The 17,473-nt window shown below is 40.8% G+C and overlaps 1 protein-coding gene and 1 long non-coding RNA gene across 9 annotated transcripts in view; one reads left to right on the top strand and one right to left on the bottom strand.

The window, feature by feature from the left end:
* npas2 (neuronal PAS domain protein 2) overlaps nt 1-17,473 on the bottom strand; it is a 46,008-nt gene that overhangs the window by 7,016 nt on the left and 21,519 nt on the right. For 2 of the 7 annotated variants that reach the window (XM_086227009.1, XM_086227008.1), the window contains exons 2-17: nt 11,086-11,285; nt 10,043-10,099; nt 8,779-8,933; nt 8,519-8,610; nt 8,104-8,193; nt 7,456-7,576; nt 6,010-6,123; nt 5,160-5,278; nt 3,516-3,598; nt 3,332-3,438; nt 3,063-3,210; nt 2,797-2,881; nt 2,597-2,723; nt 1,307-1,404; nt 1,100-1,186; nt 520-711 (exon numbers count right to left, since the gene is read on the bottom strand). In XM_086227009.1, the coding sequence (XP_086083135.1) occupies nt 520-711; nt 1,100-1,186; nt 1,307-1,404; nt 2,597-2,723; nt 2,797-2,881; nt 3,063-3,210; nt 3,332-3,438; nt 3,516-3,598; nt 5,160-5,278; nt 6,010-6,123; nt 7,456-7,576; nt 8,104-8,193; nt 8,519-8,610; nt 8,779-8,933; nt 10,043-10,099; nt 11,086-11,141 (1,731 nt within the window). In that variant the 5' untranslated portion in view covers nt 11,142-11,285. Of the gene's footprint in view, nt 1-519; nt 712-1,099; nt 1,187-1,306; nt 1,405-2,596; nt 2,724-2,796; nt 2,882-3,062; nt 3,211-3,331; nt 3,439-3,515; nt 3,599-5,159; nt 5,279-6,009; nt 6,124-7,455; nt 7,577-8,103; nt 8,194-8,518; nt 8,611-8,778; nt 8,934-10,042; nt 10,100-11,085; nt 11,338-17,473 lie in introns of those variants that run through there. The other 5 variants (XM_086227012.1, XM_086227011.1, XM_086227010.1 and 2 more) reach the window with 5 other exon arrangements.
* LOC147248735 (uncharacterized) lies at nt 2,267-9,189 on the top strand. Of its 2 annotated transcripts, none has more exons than XR_015119535.1 (3): nt 2,267-2,708; nt 2,960-3,073; nt 8,917-9,189. It is a non-coding gene; the product is annotated as an uncharacterized LOC147248735 (long non-coding RNA). The 2 variants fall into 2 exon arrangements; XR_015119534.1 differs by having other exon boundaries at nt 2,687-2,877.

Genomic DNA, 17,473 nt, shown 5'->3' on the forward strand with positions numbered 1-17,473 from the left:
CATCATTCCTTTGCATGCTTTTAATCAAACAACTACCTAAATGTGTCCCCCAATGCTGTTCAGAACACTTATGAACTAGTTTCAAAAATCACGAGCCTTTCTGCCTTTCCTGGTGTCTGCTGTGAGGGACCACTGGCTGACGAGAGAGGGAAGGTCAGTCATTTCATAAGATCTTCTTCTCATTAGCTGTTGATTGTACAATAACGTGTGTTCATGTCTCCGGGGTGAGGAGGCCACGAGAGAAGAGCTGTGACATGAATCACAAAGAGACAACTCATGATTACACACACAGCGCTACTATCCATTGAGCCGGTGGTGAGGTTAGAACACGGCCTCTGGGTGGGGCCATTCCTCCATTACTGTGAGGGGTTAAGTAACATGGGCTTACAACACGCTGGCTTTGATGACCCATTGGTACATACACGCCTGGTGTGTTTGTCCCCTGAGAGATTCTATGTTTTGCCAGTGCAGAGATCCAAACATCATGACGGTACTGTCGTGTGTTCTTTGGGGCCGTACCTGGAGGTTAGCGAGGTGGAGTTTCTCCTTAATGTCGTGCAGCTCCTGCTGCTGCGTCTTAATGTCAGCCTGCAGAATTCGCGTCCTCTCCTCCAGCTGCTCCTTCAGCTGGTTCATGACACCGAGCTGAGGCTGCTGCAGCTGATACATGGATGATGGCGGTGGCGGCGGCTGCTGCTGTTGCTGTTGCTGCTGGAAACACGATTATAAAAGGTGGTTGAGAATCGACATCAGAAAAAGCCTGGCTGTTTTCTTTTACTCTTCTGTGCATGAGTCATGTAATGGTTTACTACAGTGATGGTGAAAGCACATCAAGCCCTTATTTTCAGTGAAAAAGGCTATTCAACTCTAAAATTAAATGGATGAGTAATGTCTTTGATGGATAGATAAACATACAAGCAGTATGTTTAAAGCCACAAAAGAACAGCAGATCTTATCTTGATATTATGTTACTGCCATTTTCACTTGCTCAGTTAATCTTATAATAGCATCAGGAATCAAGCAGACAAAAAAACAGAGGAAGAGTTGTTGTAAAGAAGAGAGGAAGGCAGCAAACAGGAGAGGACGTCTAAACACTAACCATGGCGGAGTGCTTGCTGCAGTTGGGAGAAAGGGGGAGGCTCAGTTGGGGGACGAGGTCAAAGGAATTTTGCCTTTGTGTCAAATTCTACAGGACGACATGACAAAGTTTTGCAATTAACAAAACATAGGAGTCATTTTTTTGTGTGTGTTTCTCACTGGTTGATTTATCTCCAAATACAAACACATGAGCTCTGTATGAACTGACCTTTGAACTACCAGGTTGGAGTCTGGCTTGCGTCCTCTCTGTTCCGATGGAGGCAGACTGCCATGACGGTGTGCAGGCATCTGTGTAGGAGTTAGCTGCTGTAGAAGAGACAGGACGCTTGTAAACGCTCGTGATAATCAACATCCACGTGACATCTCGTCTGAGCCAACTTGAGTTTGAGATTCATTTTGTTTCTTCTGGTCAGTGCAGATACTTGTTATTTTTAAAACTACAAAATACTGTACCTCAAAAATATTGTTGCATGTATGTTTTCATGAACGCTTGGAAACAAATGACAATATTATTTGATGAAAGAGGACAGATGCGACTAGATTACATGGGGTTTGTTGTACAATTCCAAGGAAACAGAAATTTAGAATAACATAATAGGTAATATACTATTATTAAGCTTGCTATTTTCCCTTGTCTTACCTAAAATGCCCAGATTCTTTATCTTTTATTTTTCTCCATTTTAAATACCTTATCCAAAACTTTCAGTGCATATTTCTAAGTTCTAAGCTAGGTTGAACACATGATATAAATCTTTGTTTTCCTTATATAGAGTAGTGCCACGGCTTAATCGAAAAAATGTCTCTTTACAGTCAATACCAATGTGTTTTTTCCTAAACAGAGTAACTATATAAAGGTATCTAAAATATTCTGGATAGAAAGGCAGCAGACCAGATGAAATGCATTATTTCCTGGTTTTATAACAACGCTGATTCACGATTGCCTCCTCATTCTGCCTCTGACTTTAACCCACAGACTAAGGCGTGTGGAATTTGTTTTTGTTTTTTTCCATCGGAGGCAATTGAAGAAGTTAAATCATCAACCAACGATGACAATAATGAAATGTGTGCGCGGGGGTTTTTAGGGAAGTATGGTGTTTATTTTTTTATGAACATCAACTGCAATATATCCCAGAAGCTGAAAGTGAATTTTTCATAAATATGCAGATGGATGTGAAGTGTTTGGTGCATTGGAGGGTGGGCGGAGGAGCAGCTGAAGTCAGTGAGGCTCAAACAAACAGGGCGAGCTAAAGTCAGCCTTGGAAACATTTCATCATAGATGCATTGCGCTGCATATTTTAAGGACCAGTCAGCTGCGAGTCAAACTTTTACCTCTTATTATTATACAGTACTCTCATTATAAGACTAACGAGAGTGTCTTGTTATCTGTCAACAATGGAGACTATCCCAGTTTTTCAGCAGTCATGTAGGAGCGGGATCTTTGTACTTATTGACCTATTGTGGAGTGAGTTAGCACTTAAGGGAGCAGAGGATGACTCACATGCAGAGTCTGACAGAGCTGTGTGGGAGGACTTCCGGGAGCTGTGGGAGGATACCGAACGTGCCCCACTGTTTCTGTCCCGCGGAGGGTCCAGTGTAGAGCACATGTCCAGGTAGAGCTCCTGAGCCTATAACACACAAGTCCCGTTCAACTCTGACATGGGCACCAAGAATGACGTTGTAGAATTCCAGGGTACTTACCTTCACAGAGGAGGGGGCTATCTCAGGGGGAGACAGCTCTTCAAGGCCAAACGCTCTCCTCCTTTCGGCTCGCACTTCAGCGTAACTGAAAAACATAACAAAGACTATTTGTCACAAAAGTGTGTATCTAAGGGAATCTTGAAATATTTTTGTTTTTTTCCAGGAAAACCCACGCCTTGTGCACAATCCAAATCCCAGGACAGAAGTGTACACACATGCCTCCTTTGGCAGAATAACCCAAATAACAACAAATAAAGAAGGCTGACCTGACAACAGTGTGAGTACAGACGATGAACTCGGGTTTAGAGTTCCACTGGTGGTAGGTGATGTAGTAGTGAGTCCGCAACCAAATCCACTGTTGACCTTTAGTCAGAAAGCGATAGTAGCAGGATTTACCCTTTCCAAACTGCATTACTGAGGAGAGAAACAAGAAAACATGCATGACGCGATTCCACGGTGTTTTGTCTGTGAACTAGTACAACGGGGGAATGTGTGGAGGCTATTCAGAGATAGAGTTGATGGAAAGAAGACTTACATTGCTTATGACACTGAGCTATGAGCTCCAGGTCATCCACATGATAATAATCATAACCGGATGTTCCGAGAACCTCGAAGGGTAAATAACCGATGATTGGTGAAGCTCTGAAAGAAAAGAAGAATTAAACACATGTAAGAAATAATATGACAGAATGCGCTGATTACCTTCAATATCATTTTACCTGTGATCTAAAAACAAGAACTTCCATTCAAGGCTGTGTCTGGATGTGAATTCATCACAAGGATCGTCCACGTTACACAAATCCTACCATAACAAAATGAGGAGAAAGAATAGAGTGTTACTAACAAAACAAGGTTTCGAGCTCAAAGGCAATCTATCTATTACGGAAGTCCGCTTGGTGACACATGTAACATTCATTTTTTCTTATAGTCCTGTTGCCTGGAGACTTGAAACATCGCAAACAAATACAAGGCTGTAACTTTCTGTACCATGCAGGCGGTTTACATATTTGACTCATGATGTACAATAAATCTTATTTAAATGTATTTATGAATTTATTTGGTAAAAACAGACACACACACTTGTCTGTACTTATGTGATTTAACAGTTTATAATGTTTCGTGTAGGGATTGAATTATTGAACTGGGTACATTTCCACTTTAGGACAATAAAGTGTTTTGTTTTCTTTTTTTCTTAAATTTTTTTTTGGCCAGCATAATATACGACTATGGAGGATTGATCTGTTTATATTATATATTTTTTCATACTGTCAAAAAATCTGATGAAAATCCCAAAACCAATGAAGTTATCCTCCTAGCAAGTGCCATCTGTGGCTGATGAACCTTACTGCTTTGTGCCACTGAGCTCCTACCGAGCAAGACCGCTGGGTTCTCGTGAGATCACATGAGAATACTTCTCGCCAGGCTTTTTACGCTTGTGGCCGAATCCGAGGCGGCTCAGACCACTCAGCCTTTAGTTTATGTGAGACGACAGCAGGAAGTGGCTGTTCTTTCCAGTACGACAACAGCAAAAGCTTCAACTACAGTCGGTTAAAACAGAACTGCAGTATTGGAGAAATGACTGGTTGAATTCAGCTTGTGATAGACAGATGGAAGTATTTTGAAAGCGCCAGTCGTTTTCCAAACAGTTTCCTAGGATGACTCCACAGATGGTTCTGTGTAACAAACCAGATGGTACTTCATGTGAACGGAGCGTCACTGCATTGTTAATCGAGCCTGAAAATGTACTATTTATTCCTGTTTTAGTAATTGCTAAAAGCTGCAGCTGCTGTTTAAGCAACCTTTTACACTAGATTTGTATAATGACTTTTAAAATCTACATCTTCCATCAGACCAAAGCTGAGAGGACCCATAGGTTAGGAAAGTTGCACGGAAATTATTGAGAGTCAGACAAAAATATATAGAAACCAGCAACAGCGATGAATCGTTCTTGAGCATCGGAGAAAATCATCCAAATATCCCAAATGTTCCAGAAGTTAAAGTCTTCCCACCTGGCAAATTGGTATAATCAGTGTGTTTTTAACACTGGAACAAATATTAGAAGAAATTTGATGTTTTTCCAGTAGATCTCCTAAGCCCTCGTCATATTGACCCCAACAAATGTGCACCAAATAATTTTTTGTTTTGTTGCTCTTTTTTAAACATCAGTTTATGCTATTTTATCAATCCACTAAGACAAAGTTCCATTCTCTCTGTAAAGTAAACACAATCTTCAGGATGGAACTTAATGTGATGACCCAGACAAAATCCTCCCTCATAAGACGAACGCCGCGCAAACTGAGAAACGAAGGCACACGTTTTGCAAAGCGGCAAAGTAAAAGCTTGAACAGAAATCCATGTCTGACCTTCAGAAACTGTGGAGTGACTAATCGTACAGTTGCGATGAGGCAGACTTGCTCCTCCAGCGACGACTGCAGGCTTCTTGGTAACGTCAATTCAACCCCGTTACAAGAAGATGTAGGCACTGTGGGACAAGAGCACACAGATGTCTACCAACAACATATTCAAGTACTCTCACCTTCACGCTGATGGGCTCTGGGTTCCTGTTTTGGAGGTTCGAGGGTTCATGATCATACTACATCCACGCTTGCGAAGAAGTAATCAATATTTCATTCAGTGTTTTTTCTCCATTCAGTTTATTAAAATGATTGTTAAATCAGAATGATTCATGAACCTCTGCTACACACTCCCCAAGCAGTTTCTGTCTTTTTTTTGTTTTGGGGTTTTGGTTTTTTTTGCTCCTGTCACATTTATTCTCTATGTAAACTCATTTTTCACTGCAATTTAATGTCTGCACATCTATGAAAACAACTCAATCATAAGCAGAGGTAGAGGGGGATTCAAAAAAAGTCTTTCTTCTGTATAATGGACTTACAATGTCACACATCATTAAACGAACAAAAGTAGCAGGATAATTGAGTTAATAGAAATTGAAAAAAAGGGAATAAATATGTACAACAAGCGCAGGTTTGTCACAGCCTGCGATGCAGTTCAGCTGAATTTGTTCGCTGATGAAACTGAGACACGAGAAATTATTTTGTGACTTCAACAGAGCAAAGTGATGCTCAACACCAATTTCCTCACAGATGTTCAGGTTGCATTCAAAGTCCACCAGATAGTTGAGATTCCGCAATAATTTGTGCGTCATTTTAAACTGAAATTCTAAACCCCTACAAACAAAATAGAAATGCTCACCATTGTTATGAAACTTGAAATCTCCAACAAACTTGACATACTCGTACACAGGCGGCTCCTTTGGGTCAATGTTGCCTCTGGCTAGGTGACAGCAAAATTCTATATGTGCCTCACCTGAAACACAACAAATTAACAAGTACATATTAGAATTTACAACAAACTGGCTTGGTCAGGTCGTGATGCCGTTACACAAGAAAAAAACTGATGGTGCATTTGTCTTATTCATGAAAAACAGTGCTCATGATGAATGAATGTACCGATATTAAATAAAGTTCCATGTTTAGTATCAAACTGCCTGATAAGGAAGGGAGAACAGACAATAGACATTTCTAATAATGTTGCACTTCTTAAATCCTGAGAAAAATCTGATGAATGATTAGCTTCAGTCACGCTCCAGTCTGAAGTGACACAGATTCAGAGGATTTTCCTGACCAATTACAGAGAACGCGTGCATAACTTTGCCGTTAGAGCGCTAATCTATTCCACAGAAAGTGTTTGTGTGGATGGACCAAGTTACTTCGGGCACCACTTGGACGTCTTTACTCAGGTTATGCTACGCAGCTCCGTGACAGTTTATTTATTTAAGCTTTGAAGGGTAGACTGAGACACTAGACTGAGACTGGCCACACACCATTCCTCCTCCTCCTCCTCCTCCTCCTCCTCAGAAAAGCCCAATAGTAACGCAGGATTAAGGTCAGAGTCTTGAGCCCCAGATACTTCATTGCTGTGGATTACTGTGCTAACATAACAGTGATTTAAAGTCTAAAACTATGATACTAAGCTAGCCCCTATTATTAGCTGAAAGGCTAAACATAGACACACAAATAGGCAATCCAATAAACTGCAGACCCTAATTCAGCAAACTGCTCTCTATATATAATGAGGTTAATGTCCTCAGTCTATATATATATATACTGTATATATATATATATATATATAGAGAGAGAGAGAGAGAGAGAGAGAGAGAGAGAGAGAGAGACAAAGACAGAGGTTCAAGTTTTCCAACAGGGATGGGACAAAACAACTGGACAGACAGCAGTGTTTGGTGATGACCACTGAATATGATACTGCTGCCACATCCTCGAAAACTTTTGACTTCTATCACGACGACATTCCTTAAGGTGTTGAAGTTGTTAACATTTTGTTGGTTGTGTGAAAGCAATCAAAAGAGCAGCTTACAAAAAGAATAAACAACGATGTGCTGGAGAATGAAGGGACAGTTCAACAGACATGCTGCGAAGACAGGACGGTTTATTGAAGACTGTAGGATGTTAGGAAGCTTGTGTAATACGCTTGCCTCGTCTGAAGTGAGGATAGGAGCACTGACATTGAGCTGTTTGTTTCTAAATCAGGTTCTAACCCCAATCACCATGGTTACCAAACAGGTAAGGATGTTCTGTAACGCGGCTCCAGATGTGCGGAGTGGCGGCTCAGTAGGCTACTCACTGTCGAGGAAGTCAGCAGCAATGGGGTCAGTCATCAGCATATGGGATGACAGCAGCTTATACACCTCCCCGTGTTCCCGCTCTGGGAGGAAATTCAAGATATTTTGGTCCACCATATCTGACTGGTGCAAAAGGATAGAAATATGATGGTCAGTCTTTTGAGCTGTGTTGCATTCCACGTACATGGTCATTACACAGCGCCCTGTAACCACAAACAAAACCATCTTCCACAAAATATTCAGGGCAAGCATGAAACAGCAATTTATTTTAAAACTTCTTCCTCTTTTCTTGCACAGTAGATGTATTTGAGGAAGAAAAAGGAAATGGGCATCAAGGCAAATGTAAGAAAATGATCTGCCAGATATTTCCTAGACCTAAATTTAACTTTATTAATACGTCTATACTGATTATTGTCTGTTCGTTGCCTTGTTAAGCATCCATGGATTTCTTAAAGGCACTACATGAATTTAAATTAGGATTATTATTATGCTAGTAATTTATCCACATGTAAACTACTCATTTATAAGCATGTCAAATACAGATGAAAATTCTCATTCATCAGGCAGCATTTAGCCACAGGTGACAGCAAGCTGTAAACACACAGTTTACACTTAACATGCTATGGAGTATCTTGTGCTTTCTCACTTACCGGTAAATGGCCAATGAGTGATGACACGCTGTCAGATACGTATATGATGTTTCCATCTGTAGTTAATGCTAGTAAGAAACCATCGAGGGCCTGTGTGAGGGGGAGGGAGAGAGGCCATATGGAGTTCCAGTCTTGGATTGTCACACAAAATCAATTAGGAAAAAACAAACTCCCGACAGTCAGTTGAAGAATTACTCAGCAGGTGGAGAGAACAGTGACAGCATTATGAGATTTTGGTGTCTTTTTTTTTTTTTTTTTTTTTTTCCAGTTAAGGAAAACCGAGAGTCATACAGCTCAGTCATAACCAAAACATGTTATTACAGCTCATCTTACTGTCTTCATATGTCATCCTGCCTTGTTTTCCATGGGCAAAGTCAAGTAAGATGCCAGACTTGTGTACCCGCCTCAGGTTTACCTCGAGCATTAGCTGGGTGAACTCCTCATTACTGAGGAATGAAGGCTTCCAGTCTTGTCTCACATCACACGTTTCATTCTGGGCAGTGATGTCTGAAAAACATGTTCAAAACTGGGATTAGTTCTGTTAAATGACACGAAGGAGGAGTTCAGCCTGACAAGAAATGAAGAAAGAACAAATACAGTTGTGGCTAAATGTCATTTTTACATTTCTATTAAGGCTGGATTTCATTCAAAACTAAGGTTTCTACATTTCTGTACCTTTTTGTTTCTGCAAGAAGTCGATAGTTCTCTGCAGTATGGTGGACTTGTCCATCTTGCGTGGATGGCCTTGACCCTGCAGCATGGTGCATAGCTCCTTGATGAGCACATTGAACTGGTCTCGTCTTTTCTTTTCAGATTTGTTACGGGATGCCCTGCAGCGTTTAACAGATGAAAACAATTACACATCAGTGGACTCACAGGTGGAAGCGACTCTAGCATGAGTTCAGGCCTTAAAAGCTTCCAAAGAAAAAGAAGAAGATTCAGTCGAGGAGTTTGCTCTCATTGAAACAACTAGATCATACACCGAGATGCGCTTCCATATGATGGGGTCTGAAATGTACAAACACACAGCGTTTACCTGTTTCATGTCCAGTTTACACTGTGCAACCTACTTATGTTAAAATGGAATAAAATGACAATTATTGCTGTATAAAAGGGCTCTCCAGCATTAATGAGTGAATTATCCACTAACTCTGAATTTCTCTGATGCTTTCTTGTATTTCTGCACCTCAATGTTTGGATTTGCTGCCTGCACCGAGGGGGTATGGTTTCCAGAACAATTACCCAAATTACACATAATTATATAATTATACAGTTAAATACTAGCAATATAGGAGGCTTTTTTTTTGTTGCACTTGGTCGTGTGAAAACAATGTAAGATCTTCAGCTTTATCTCATGCGATTGAAGCAGTAGATGCAAGCTAAAACAAGTGATTAAACAAAAACAACTTGTACATCCAAAGCTGTTTATTCCAGAATCAATTTTGAGGGATACTGAGACATGTTTTGGGATGAGGTTAAAACACATTTGGTTCTATTGTGACCTCCTTTGTGCCGGTTATTTGTCGTATTGGCTGTCAATCTATACCCAAAACAGAGGTTTTAAAATGCAGTGGCTGAAGGCTAACATCACGCCGACTGCGTACGCGAGGGTTTTATTTTTCTTCCTCTCTTCTCTTCTCTTCTCACCTCTGATGTGATTTCTGCTCTGGGAATTCCGAACTAGTGTCTGAACGCATCACAAGCTCGTGTCAGTCTCATGGATGCTCAACAGAAATTACACAGCACAGGAAGAGGAAATGAAGCTGGTGCTGTTGTCCTTATTTAAGAGTTACTTTTTTTGTTTCAAATGCTGCATTACGATGTTTTAAAGGTCATAAATGCACATGAGAATCTTTCTCCAGGCTGAGACTAACGTGCTGTGCATGGCGGTATAGTCTCATGTATAGACTGAGCAGTGTGATAGCAACTCAAGCTTTACCTTTTAGCCCTGTCTTTCTCATCTTCATCCATTAAATCTTCCACGCAGCTGTTGGTGCTAGAAATAGAAGAGTGGAGATTAAAATTCTCATGAAAGAAAAGAGACTTTTGTGACAAGTTCACATAACTGACACCTATTTACAGCACGGCTAACTGACATTTTGACATAACGCACTGTTAGACCCTGGTACAATGAGCCCTACGTGCATCTTCTTCCAAGGACTTCGCAAGTAAAGAGGCAATTCAGGGTTTAACAATCAGACACATTTAAAAGCTGGAGACATTTATGTTTCTATTTTTAATGCCATGATTGTGGTAGAATAATCAGGTCAAAGATGGACTTTGGGGTACAATGAATCAGTTCTGTGGTGACAAAGGAGATTAAGGATCTGCCAATCAGGAGAAGACTGTTTTATAACATAAAGCTTCTGGCTCGGCAAAAGTTCCCGTTTCGCATCGCCTACTGGTTTGAAATTTCTCTTCGCTAATATTCCCTAGTCATCTACATCATGGGCTCCAACATCCAGTAATGAATCCTGACCCTCATATATTCTACAGGAATAATTCCTTCACAGACATATCCAATATTTCACCTCCAAAAATCTGGGTAACACTAATATCAGAGAATAATATGTGTGAAAATGTTGCCGACAAGAGTTCTGATGGAGGCACTGACTTCCTGAGAAGTGTGGGAGGATGATATATAAGATAGGAGATATAAATCAGCTCATAATACATCAGCTGCTCCAAAGTAGCTAGAGGCACTGTTATGTTCAGGATTTATATTCACACAATTTAACTGAATTTAGAGGAGAAGTGTTTCATAATTACATATTGCTTTATTTCTGCCCCCCCTTTTTTTTTTTATTTAACACAACTCAGTATACTGGATTCACTCAAGATATAAGAAACATATTCCAGCTGAGGTTTCTTTTCACCCTGCATGAACTTTTAAATATTTCATATGCTGCAGAGCTATTTGCACAATGTGAATATAAAATGTTGTGTGAAGAGCAATAAAATCAAACTTGTTCTGACACTTACTCCCATTCCCTGCGGCTGGAAGGACAGGGGCCGGTGAAGTCAGAAAGGTTGTCCATACTCACTCCCTTTCCCAACCAGGACCTTTCTGAAGTCTTATCAATCCCATCCGCGCCGACCTCATCTGAACTCTCTTTAGGAAAAAAAAAAACAAAAAAAAAATGTCGGCTGAACAGCTGAGCCCACCAGAGGAACGTCAAATCCTGTGAAAACACACACACACACACACACACACACACACACACACACACACACACACACACACACACACACACACACACAAATGATTACAGCGACCCTGACAATAAGCAATTTGTTGTTGATGAAAACGGCATCAAAGAAACGACACACACAATCTTCCATTCATCTGTAAATGACATTTTATTTGACTCTCATGACCTTATGTTGTTCTAGGGGGAAGGGGGGGGGGTTCTGTTGTGTTTTTTTGGGGTTTTTTTTTTTAATAAAGTGAAGTGAATGGAGCATCTTGGGTACGGTTTCTACCTGGGTACAGTACTTCAACACTAAAGAAGAGCACAGGAGGAGCTCCCCTGACCTAGAAAACATCTGAAGCAGACACCTCATTTGATAAAAAAAAAAAATAATAAAAAGGGTGTAGAGCAGCCACCTCCTTCACATCCTCTGTGTAAGCAGAGCTTCAACAACACTGCGCACACACACACACACACACACACGCACGCACACACACACGCCTCTGACACACCAAACTAGGACCTTCTAAAGCGGTTATTAATAAAGTATTGACAACAGCATCTTCCATCGCTACTTTCAACTTTTTCAACTCTGATTAAAACAATATCTCAGTCATATCCAGGTTATTATGACTAAAGTGCTCTCAGACTGTGTTTTTCTATTCGTGGTTTTGATTTATTCCACATGTTCTCTGAGTGACGTATACAAGTAGCCTCAGGGGAAAAAAATAGTGATTGCATTTGCCTCGATTTAAAATCCAAACGAGACTCGCAGCGAGAGGAGGAATACTCAGGGAGACGTGAGACAGCTAGCCGAGATGTGTTTGTGTGTTTGTTTGTTTGTTTGTTTGCTGAACGTGTTTAACATAAAACATTGGAGGCATTCGGAGAAAATTTGAAAGGAAACACAACTTCATGAAAGCCACATTTAAATAAGACTTTAAAAGATTTAAGATGAAACAGGAGAAATAAAATCCCAGTGGAATAAATAGACCCAAATGTCATTTAATAAAAGGCAGCAGTGAACAGAAAAGTCTTTGATTAAAGAACTGACATTTAGAGCAGACCTCAAATTTTCTGGGAATTTGTTTCCTAATATGTGCTGCATTTAAAAAAAAACAAAAAAACAACCTGGATGCAGCATTCTCTGTGTTTACTGTGGGTTCTGCGGATAGCGAGCGAGACTTTTTGGAGAAAAGCAAAACACTGTGGGATGCAGGAGGAGAACGAGGAGGTGGATTTCAGATGTTGTATAGATTTTATGATCATGTGTTTGCTCCTTGAGGAAAAGAACCTGCCGACTGCAAAGAACAGCTCTCACAACGTAGACAGTTTACATCAAACAGAACTCAGCAATGTTGAACTCTTCAATTTTGCTTTTGTCTTTTTAAAAATCGCAAATTCTAAAAGACTCGGAGGACTGCTGAATAAAACCAGTGGAATTATGATGTGGAAAAAGGTAAACTGGGGCTTCCTCCTGCCGTTGCTCGGACGGGATCTGTGATTTATAAATCTTCTCTTCGAGAGCAATTAGTGTGCTCACCTCGTTTGTTGTTGCTGCCTCGTAATTTCATTCGATTTTTTTCATTTCTTTCTTTTCAAGATTCTCCTCTGTCTCTCCACGGACACCGCAATCATACCATTGTAATTCTTAAATGGTAAATAGGAAGAACTTGATTGAATCTCATATCGTAGCGCTGTTATTTCATCAGTTGTGTGCCGTCTTTCTTAGACCACACACACACACACACACACACACACACACAGAGTTCTGTTCATCACACCCTCTATGTACTATTGTTTGTTCTGTCCCTCTTTCCTGTCCGTCACGCAAATTCACTAATACAAAAGAAAGAGATTTCATTTTGAGATAGAGGCATGTGATTCAGGCTTTCATCTGAACATAATCAAACTGCTGCACGCAACATCTTAACGCGGCTTGACAAGCGGGCACTATTTAATTCATCCAGCAGATCGATTTAGCCACAGTTCTGACGAGGCAGCTTCACTTTCTGTTACACAGCACAATCAAAAGAAATTCCTGACATGCTTTTACTTGATTTGCATCAACGATAGCACCAGCTGACCGATTAATCAAACAACAGAAAACTATTTTCATAATCCATAAATCGTTAGTTTTGGGGCTTTTTTTTTAAAGCAAAAATGTCAAATACGTCACTTTAGGCTCTGTGAATTTGCGCTGTGGATAATTCAAATTTGCTTGGTATTTTGTAGATGCAGCTCATCGCGGGGGAAGAAAGGGTGGTGTTGTGTCAGTGTTTGTTTGTCCGTAAGTGCGTTTCCTTTATGATTAGCATGAATCTTGCAGATGAAAAGGAGCGTGGCACATGGATCCATTAATGCACATGAGGGGCGGGACTAAAATATGATAAATATGCTGCTGCAAAATATGGATGTTTTTATTGAAATGGCTGATTTTTATAAACTGATTGCTGCAAATTTTCAGCTGAAATGTCTGCTGCAACATTCTGGTAATCTTGGCCTTTTAGGGGCAATTTTTCTTAATATCTACATACATTGCAGACCTTTAAACTATGCGTCGCTGTGGAAATTTATCGTGAGTTACCCACCCCTAATGTGAATGAAGCCTCAGTCACCAAATTTTCCTCTGCACAAATATTTTCTTCACACATGCTGACAATCCTTCAGCCCTACATTTAGTCTTGCAGACAGGAAGCAATGCCTGATGGCTATGTGAAACACCCTGTTTCTGAAATCTATTATCTAAATCTATAATCTCAGAAGTTCAGAAATTGCCATCGGAGGCTTTGCTTCCTGTCTGTAAGACTAAACTGAGGGCTAAAAGCAGAAGTGCGACTCATTTGGCCTTGATTAGCAGAGGTAGCCAGAATGAGCACTGACACCTTTCTTTCCATTTGAATTCATGGGATCAAACCCATTTGTCCCCGCACGCAAACATGAGCATGAGACGAGAATAGAGGCGGCAGGGAGACGTTCGTCCGTCTTGAGGATTCTGATCATCAAAAAGATATAAGTAGAGTCGAAGAGATTTGAGATCAAATTCAAAGTGGCTGCTAGCCCTCAAATTAAAAAGGAAGAAAAATGTTCTTCATGGATCGGAAGCAATTGTGCTTCATTATTATATTATAATCATTCACATGATTTCTCATACATGCTGCCAAACCCCTTCTCAGACAGGTTCTGTTGGTGGCAAACCAGGAAATGCACATTTCATGGAAGAGCTAGCGTGACCAATAGGACTTTTACGTGAATCATTTCATTTACATTTATCTAAAGAATTTCAACAGCATCACAAATTGCTTCATGCAACTTTAACTCTTTACTCTACAAAGCTGTGTAAAATGACACCTGACATGTCGGCCTACATTCCTTTAATGTATTGAGGTTAAACCACACCTTTCAAGGGTAACAGCTAAAAACACCGGTGTCTCGTTACACATGTGCCCTCGGGTATTTAAAGCTTTAAACTAGCAACCTGAACTCACGGCAGGAGTCAGCATACTGGAGTTCAAGTTCACGACCAAATGTATGTAAACAGGCTGTAAATGGAACAGACACCAGCGTGCTGACCTTCCCAATTCCAGGTGAAAACTGCTGCTTTTTCTTTGAAGAGTGTAGGTTTCATTTGAAAGTTTAATGCAGGAAAAAACACCTGCTGCTCAGTTCGACCTCACACTTCACTACATATAATGTTCTCACCACTTGTGTATTGCATTTAACACCCACTAGCTGTGTTTACTAGCTTTGCCGCGGCACTAACACAGCCACAGCTTGCATCCATCACTTCTTTTCACAGCAAGAGTAAAAAAATAAAAATTAAAAAAAAAAAACCACTGATGGGAAATTATCACAGCATTCCTTTTAAAAGCCACTTTTCCTCTATTTGTGTTTCTAAAAGCCATCTTGCAATGGGATAACACCCGCCAATCAACACTCTGACCTGAGAGCTCTCGGCAGGGTGTAACAACCCATCGATACGTATCCCTGCATCACCCAAACTGCACAAATATCCAAAAGGATCAGTGGGATTTGTACACATAAATACACATTCTTATGCTGTTTTGCGAGTGTGTTGCTGTGCATCAGTTAAAGGCTTGCGTACATGTAAACATTCTACTTACCCGTGTTGACAGACATGTAAGGAGTCGTGGTAAAGGTATTTCAGTGATAACCTGTCTGCATTATTTATCATCCTACCAGCTGTTTACTGTATTTCACCGTCACCAGCAACATGCAGGGCAGCACGATTTAAAAAGAAAAACATCCTCAACGCTGATTTTGATAGCTGCATTATCGCAATTGGATTTGCGACATTAGAGGCAACGCTCATATTTCACGTCTTTATTCTAATTATCATTAAAAAAAACTCAAAATGATAATGCAATTTTAGTGGAAATCTGCATCAAACAAAGATGATTTCTCTGGTCTGCAGAATATGATATGTAAGCACAATGTCGCCGCTGCAGCATCAGAGTTAATTTAAAATGGTATTTTGACACACGAGTAGCCTCACAGATATACTGCAATTTCCCACATTTTTGAAATTTGCAGCAGACCAAATAGCGATTTGCAATTCATTTTGATCAGTGTCGTATCGCATCCTGATAACAGTTTGACTGACACCACGAGCAGGGGTCAGACGTCAAGTCTACGCCCCGTTAAATTTTTGCCTGACTGCATCGTGCAGATTGTGATGCGATCGCGTTGCTAGCGCCCATTATAGTTTGTCTACATGACCACAGAAACACACAGACTGAAAAAACAAAAGTGGGCAACTTGGTGCTTCACATTTGTCATTTCATACCTAAACTGACCTCTGAAGGGTTTGTGTGAAGAAACAAACCGCAGGTCAGCTTCCCCCCTCGCCTACACAGGCCAACATGTCAGGGGCAGCATGTTGCACTCAACTTCTGAGAGAGAAACATCACCAACCTGCAGCAATTTGTTATTTGTCACCTCATCAATTAGAAACGAGGGACTACAACGTACCGTAGCACTGTCGCGTCTGACAGACTCAATTTGAAGATCAACGGCTGTCTTATTAAATTATGGATCACAGTTCCAGAGAGCAGGTTTGTTTCTTATCCCAGCAATAACTTGACACTAATATTAGACTGAAGGAAGTATGAGTGGAGAAGACAGTCATTTCCCTGAAGTGGCAAAACAAAATACAGGGGTGTTGCCAGCAAGACTTTCAGTTAAAATATTTTCGCACAATTGAAGCTCCTCGTAATCTCATGGCAATGTGCCTGTGATTGGTGCTGAGTATCGTATTCAGATCTGACACACCACCCTAACCAGCTCAACCGTTTCCAAGTCACAAAGCCAGGGTTTTTACAGCTCATAAACCCTTCTGTGCAACAGAAGACCAACATGCTTCATCTACCAGTACTGATCAATTTTAGAAATGATGTTATCACAAGCGCAGATGATTAAAAGGAGGGGCAGGCAAGAACTGTTCAGAGGTATCTGAAGATCATACACACAAAGAAAAGAATAAAGCTTACACCTGAATATCAAAACCAGAGCATCCAGAGAGACAAAATCCCAGACGCCAGGAGCGTGAACATGTAGCGGCGAAAAGAGTGGCAGGACTGATACATAATATACTGTGGTGGTGGTGGGGGTGGGGTGGGCAGGGGGACAGGTGAGCAGGTGGGAGTGACAGTCAGGTGACAGGCAGCATTTGAGTGTGACGGTATCTGGTGGTCTGATGGAGGGCGACAGGGAAAAGAAACCAGGAGGCCTGTGAGGAAGGCCGAGTCGCGACAAGTGTTTATGGCTCTTTCTACGAAAGTTCTGCAAGTGTTTCCCAGCGTGGAGGAAGTGTGCCGGCATGCAGCTGGGAGCTTCCTGCCAGCTGTCATGGCTGAGGAGAAGGATGACGACGACGACGACGATGATGGTGATGAAGAACGCTTCTAAAGCGACTTCTTACATTGATCCGTCCGTGAAAGCACTCACCACAAGGTGTAAATGTAAACTCTACATGTAAACGTGCTTTAAATGTAAACTAAATTAATTTAAAGCTACGAAATTCAAATTGTGAAAAGATTCTACTGTAATTAAACGAAAAGGAAACAGGCGGTTTTGTAGTCATTTAGATTTGCTGTGCAAGAAGAAGAAAATCCCTGAAAAAAAGTGTCATTCAAGCCAGAAGAAATGGAAGTATTACC

The sequence above is a fragment of the Aulostomus chinensis genome, chromosome 15 (genome assembly GCF_037954235.1).
Source record: "Aulostomus chinensis isolate RoL2024-O1b breed Wild chromosome 15, RoL_Achi_v1.0, whole genome shotgun sequence".
In the NCBI taxonomy this organism is placed as follows: Eukaryota; Metazoa; Chordata; class Actinopteri; order Syngnathiformes; family Aulostomidae; genus Aulostomus; species Aulostomus chinensis.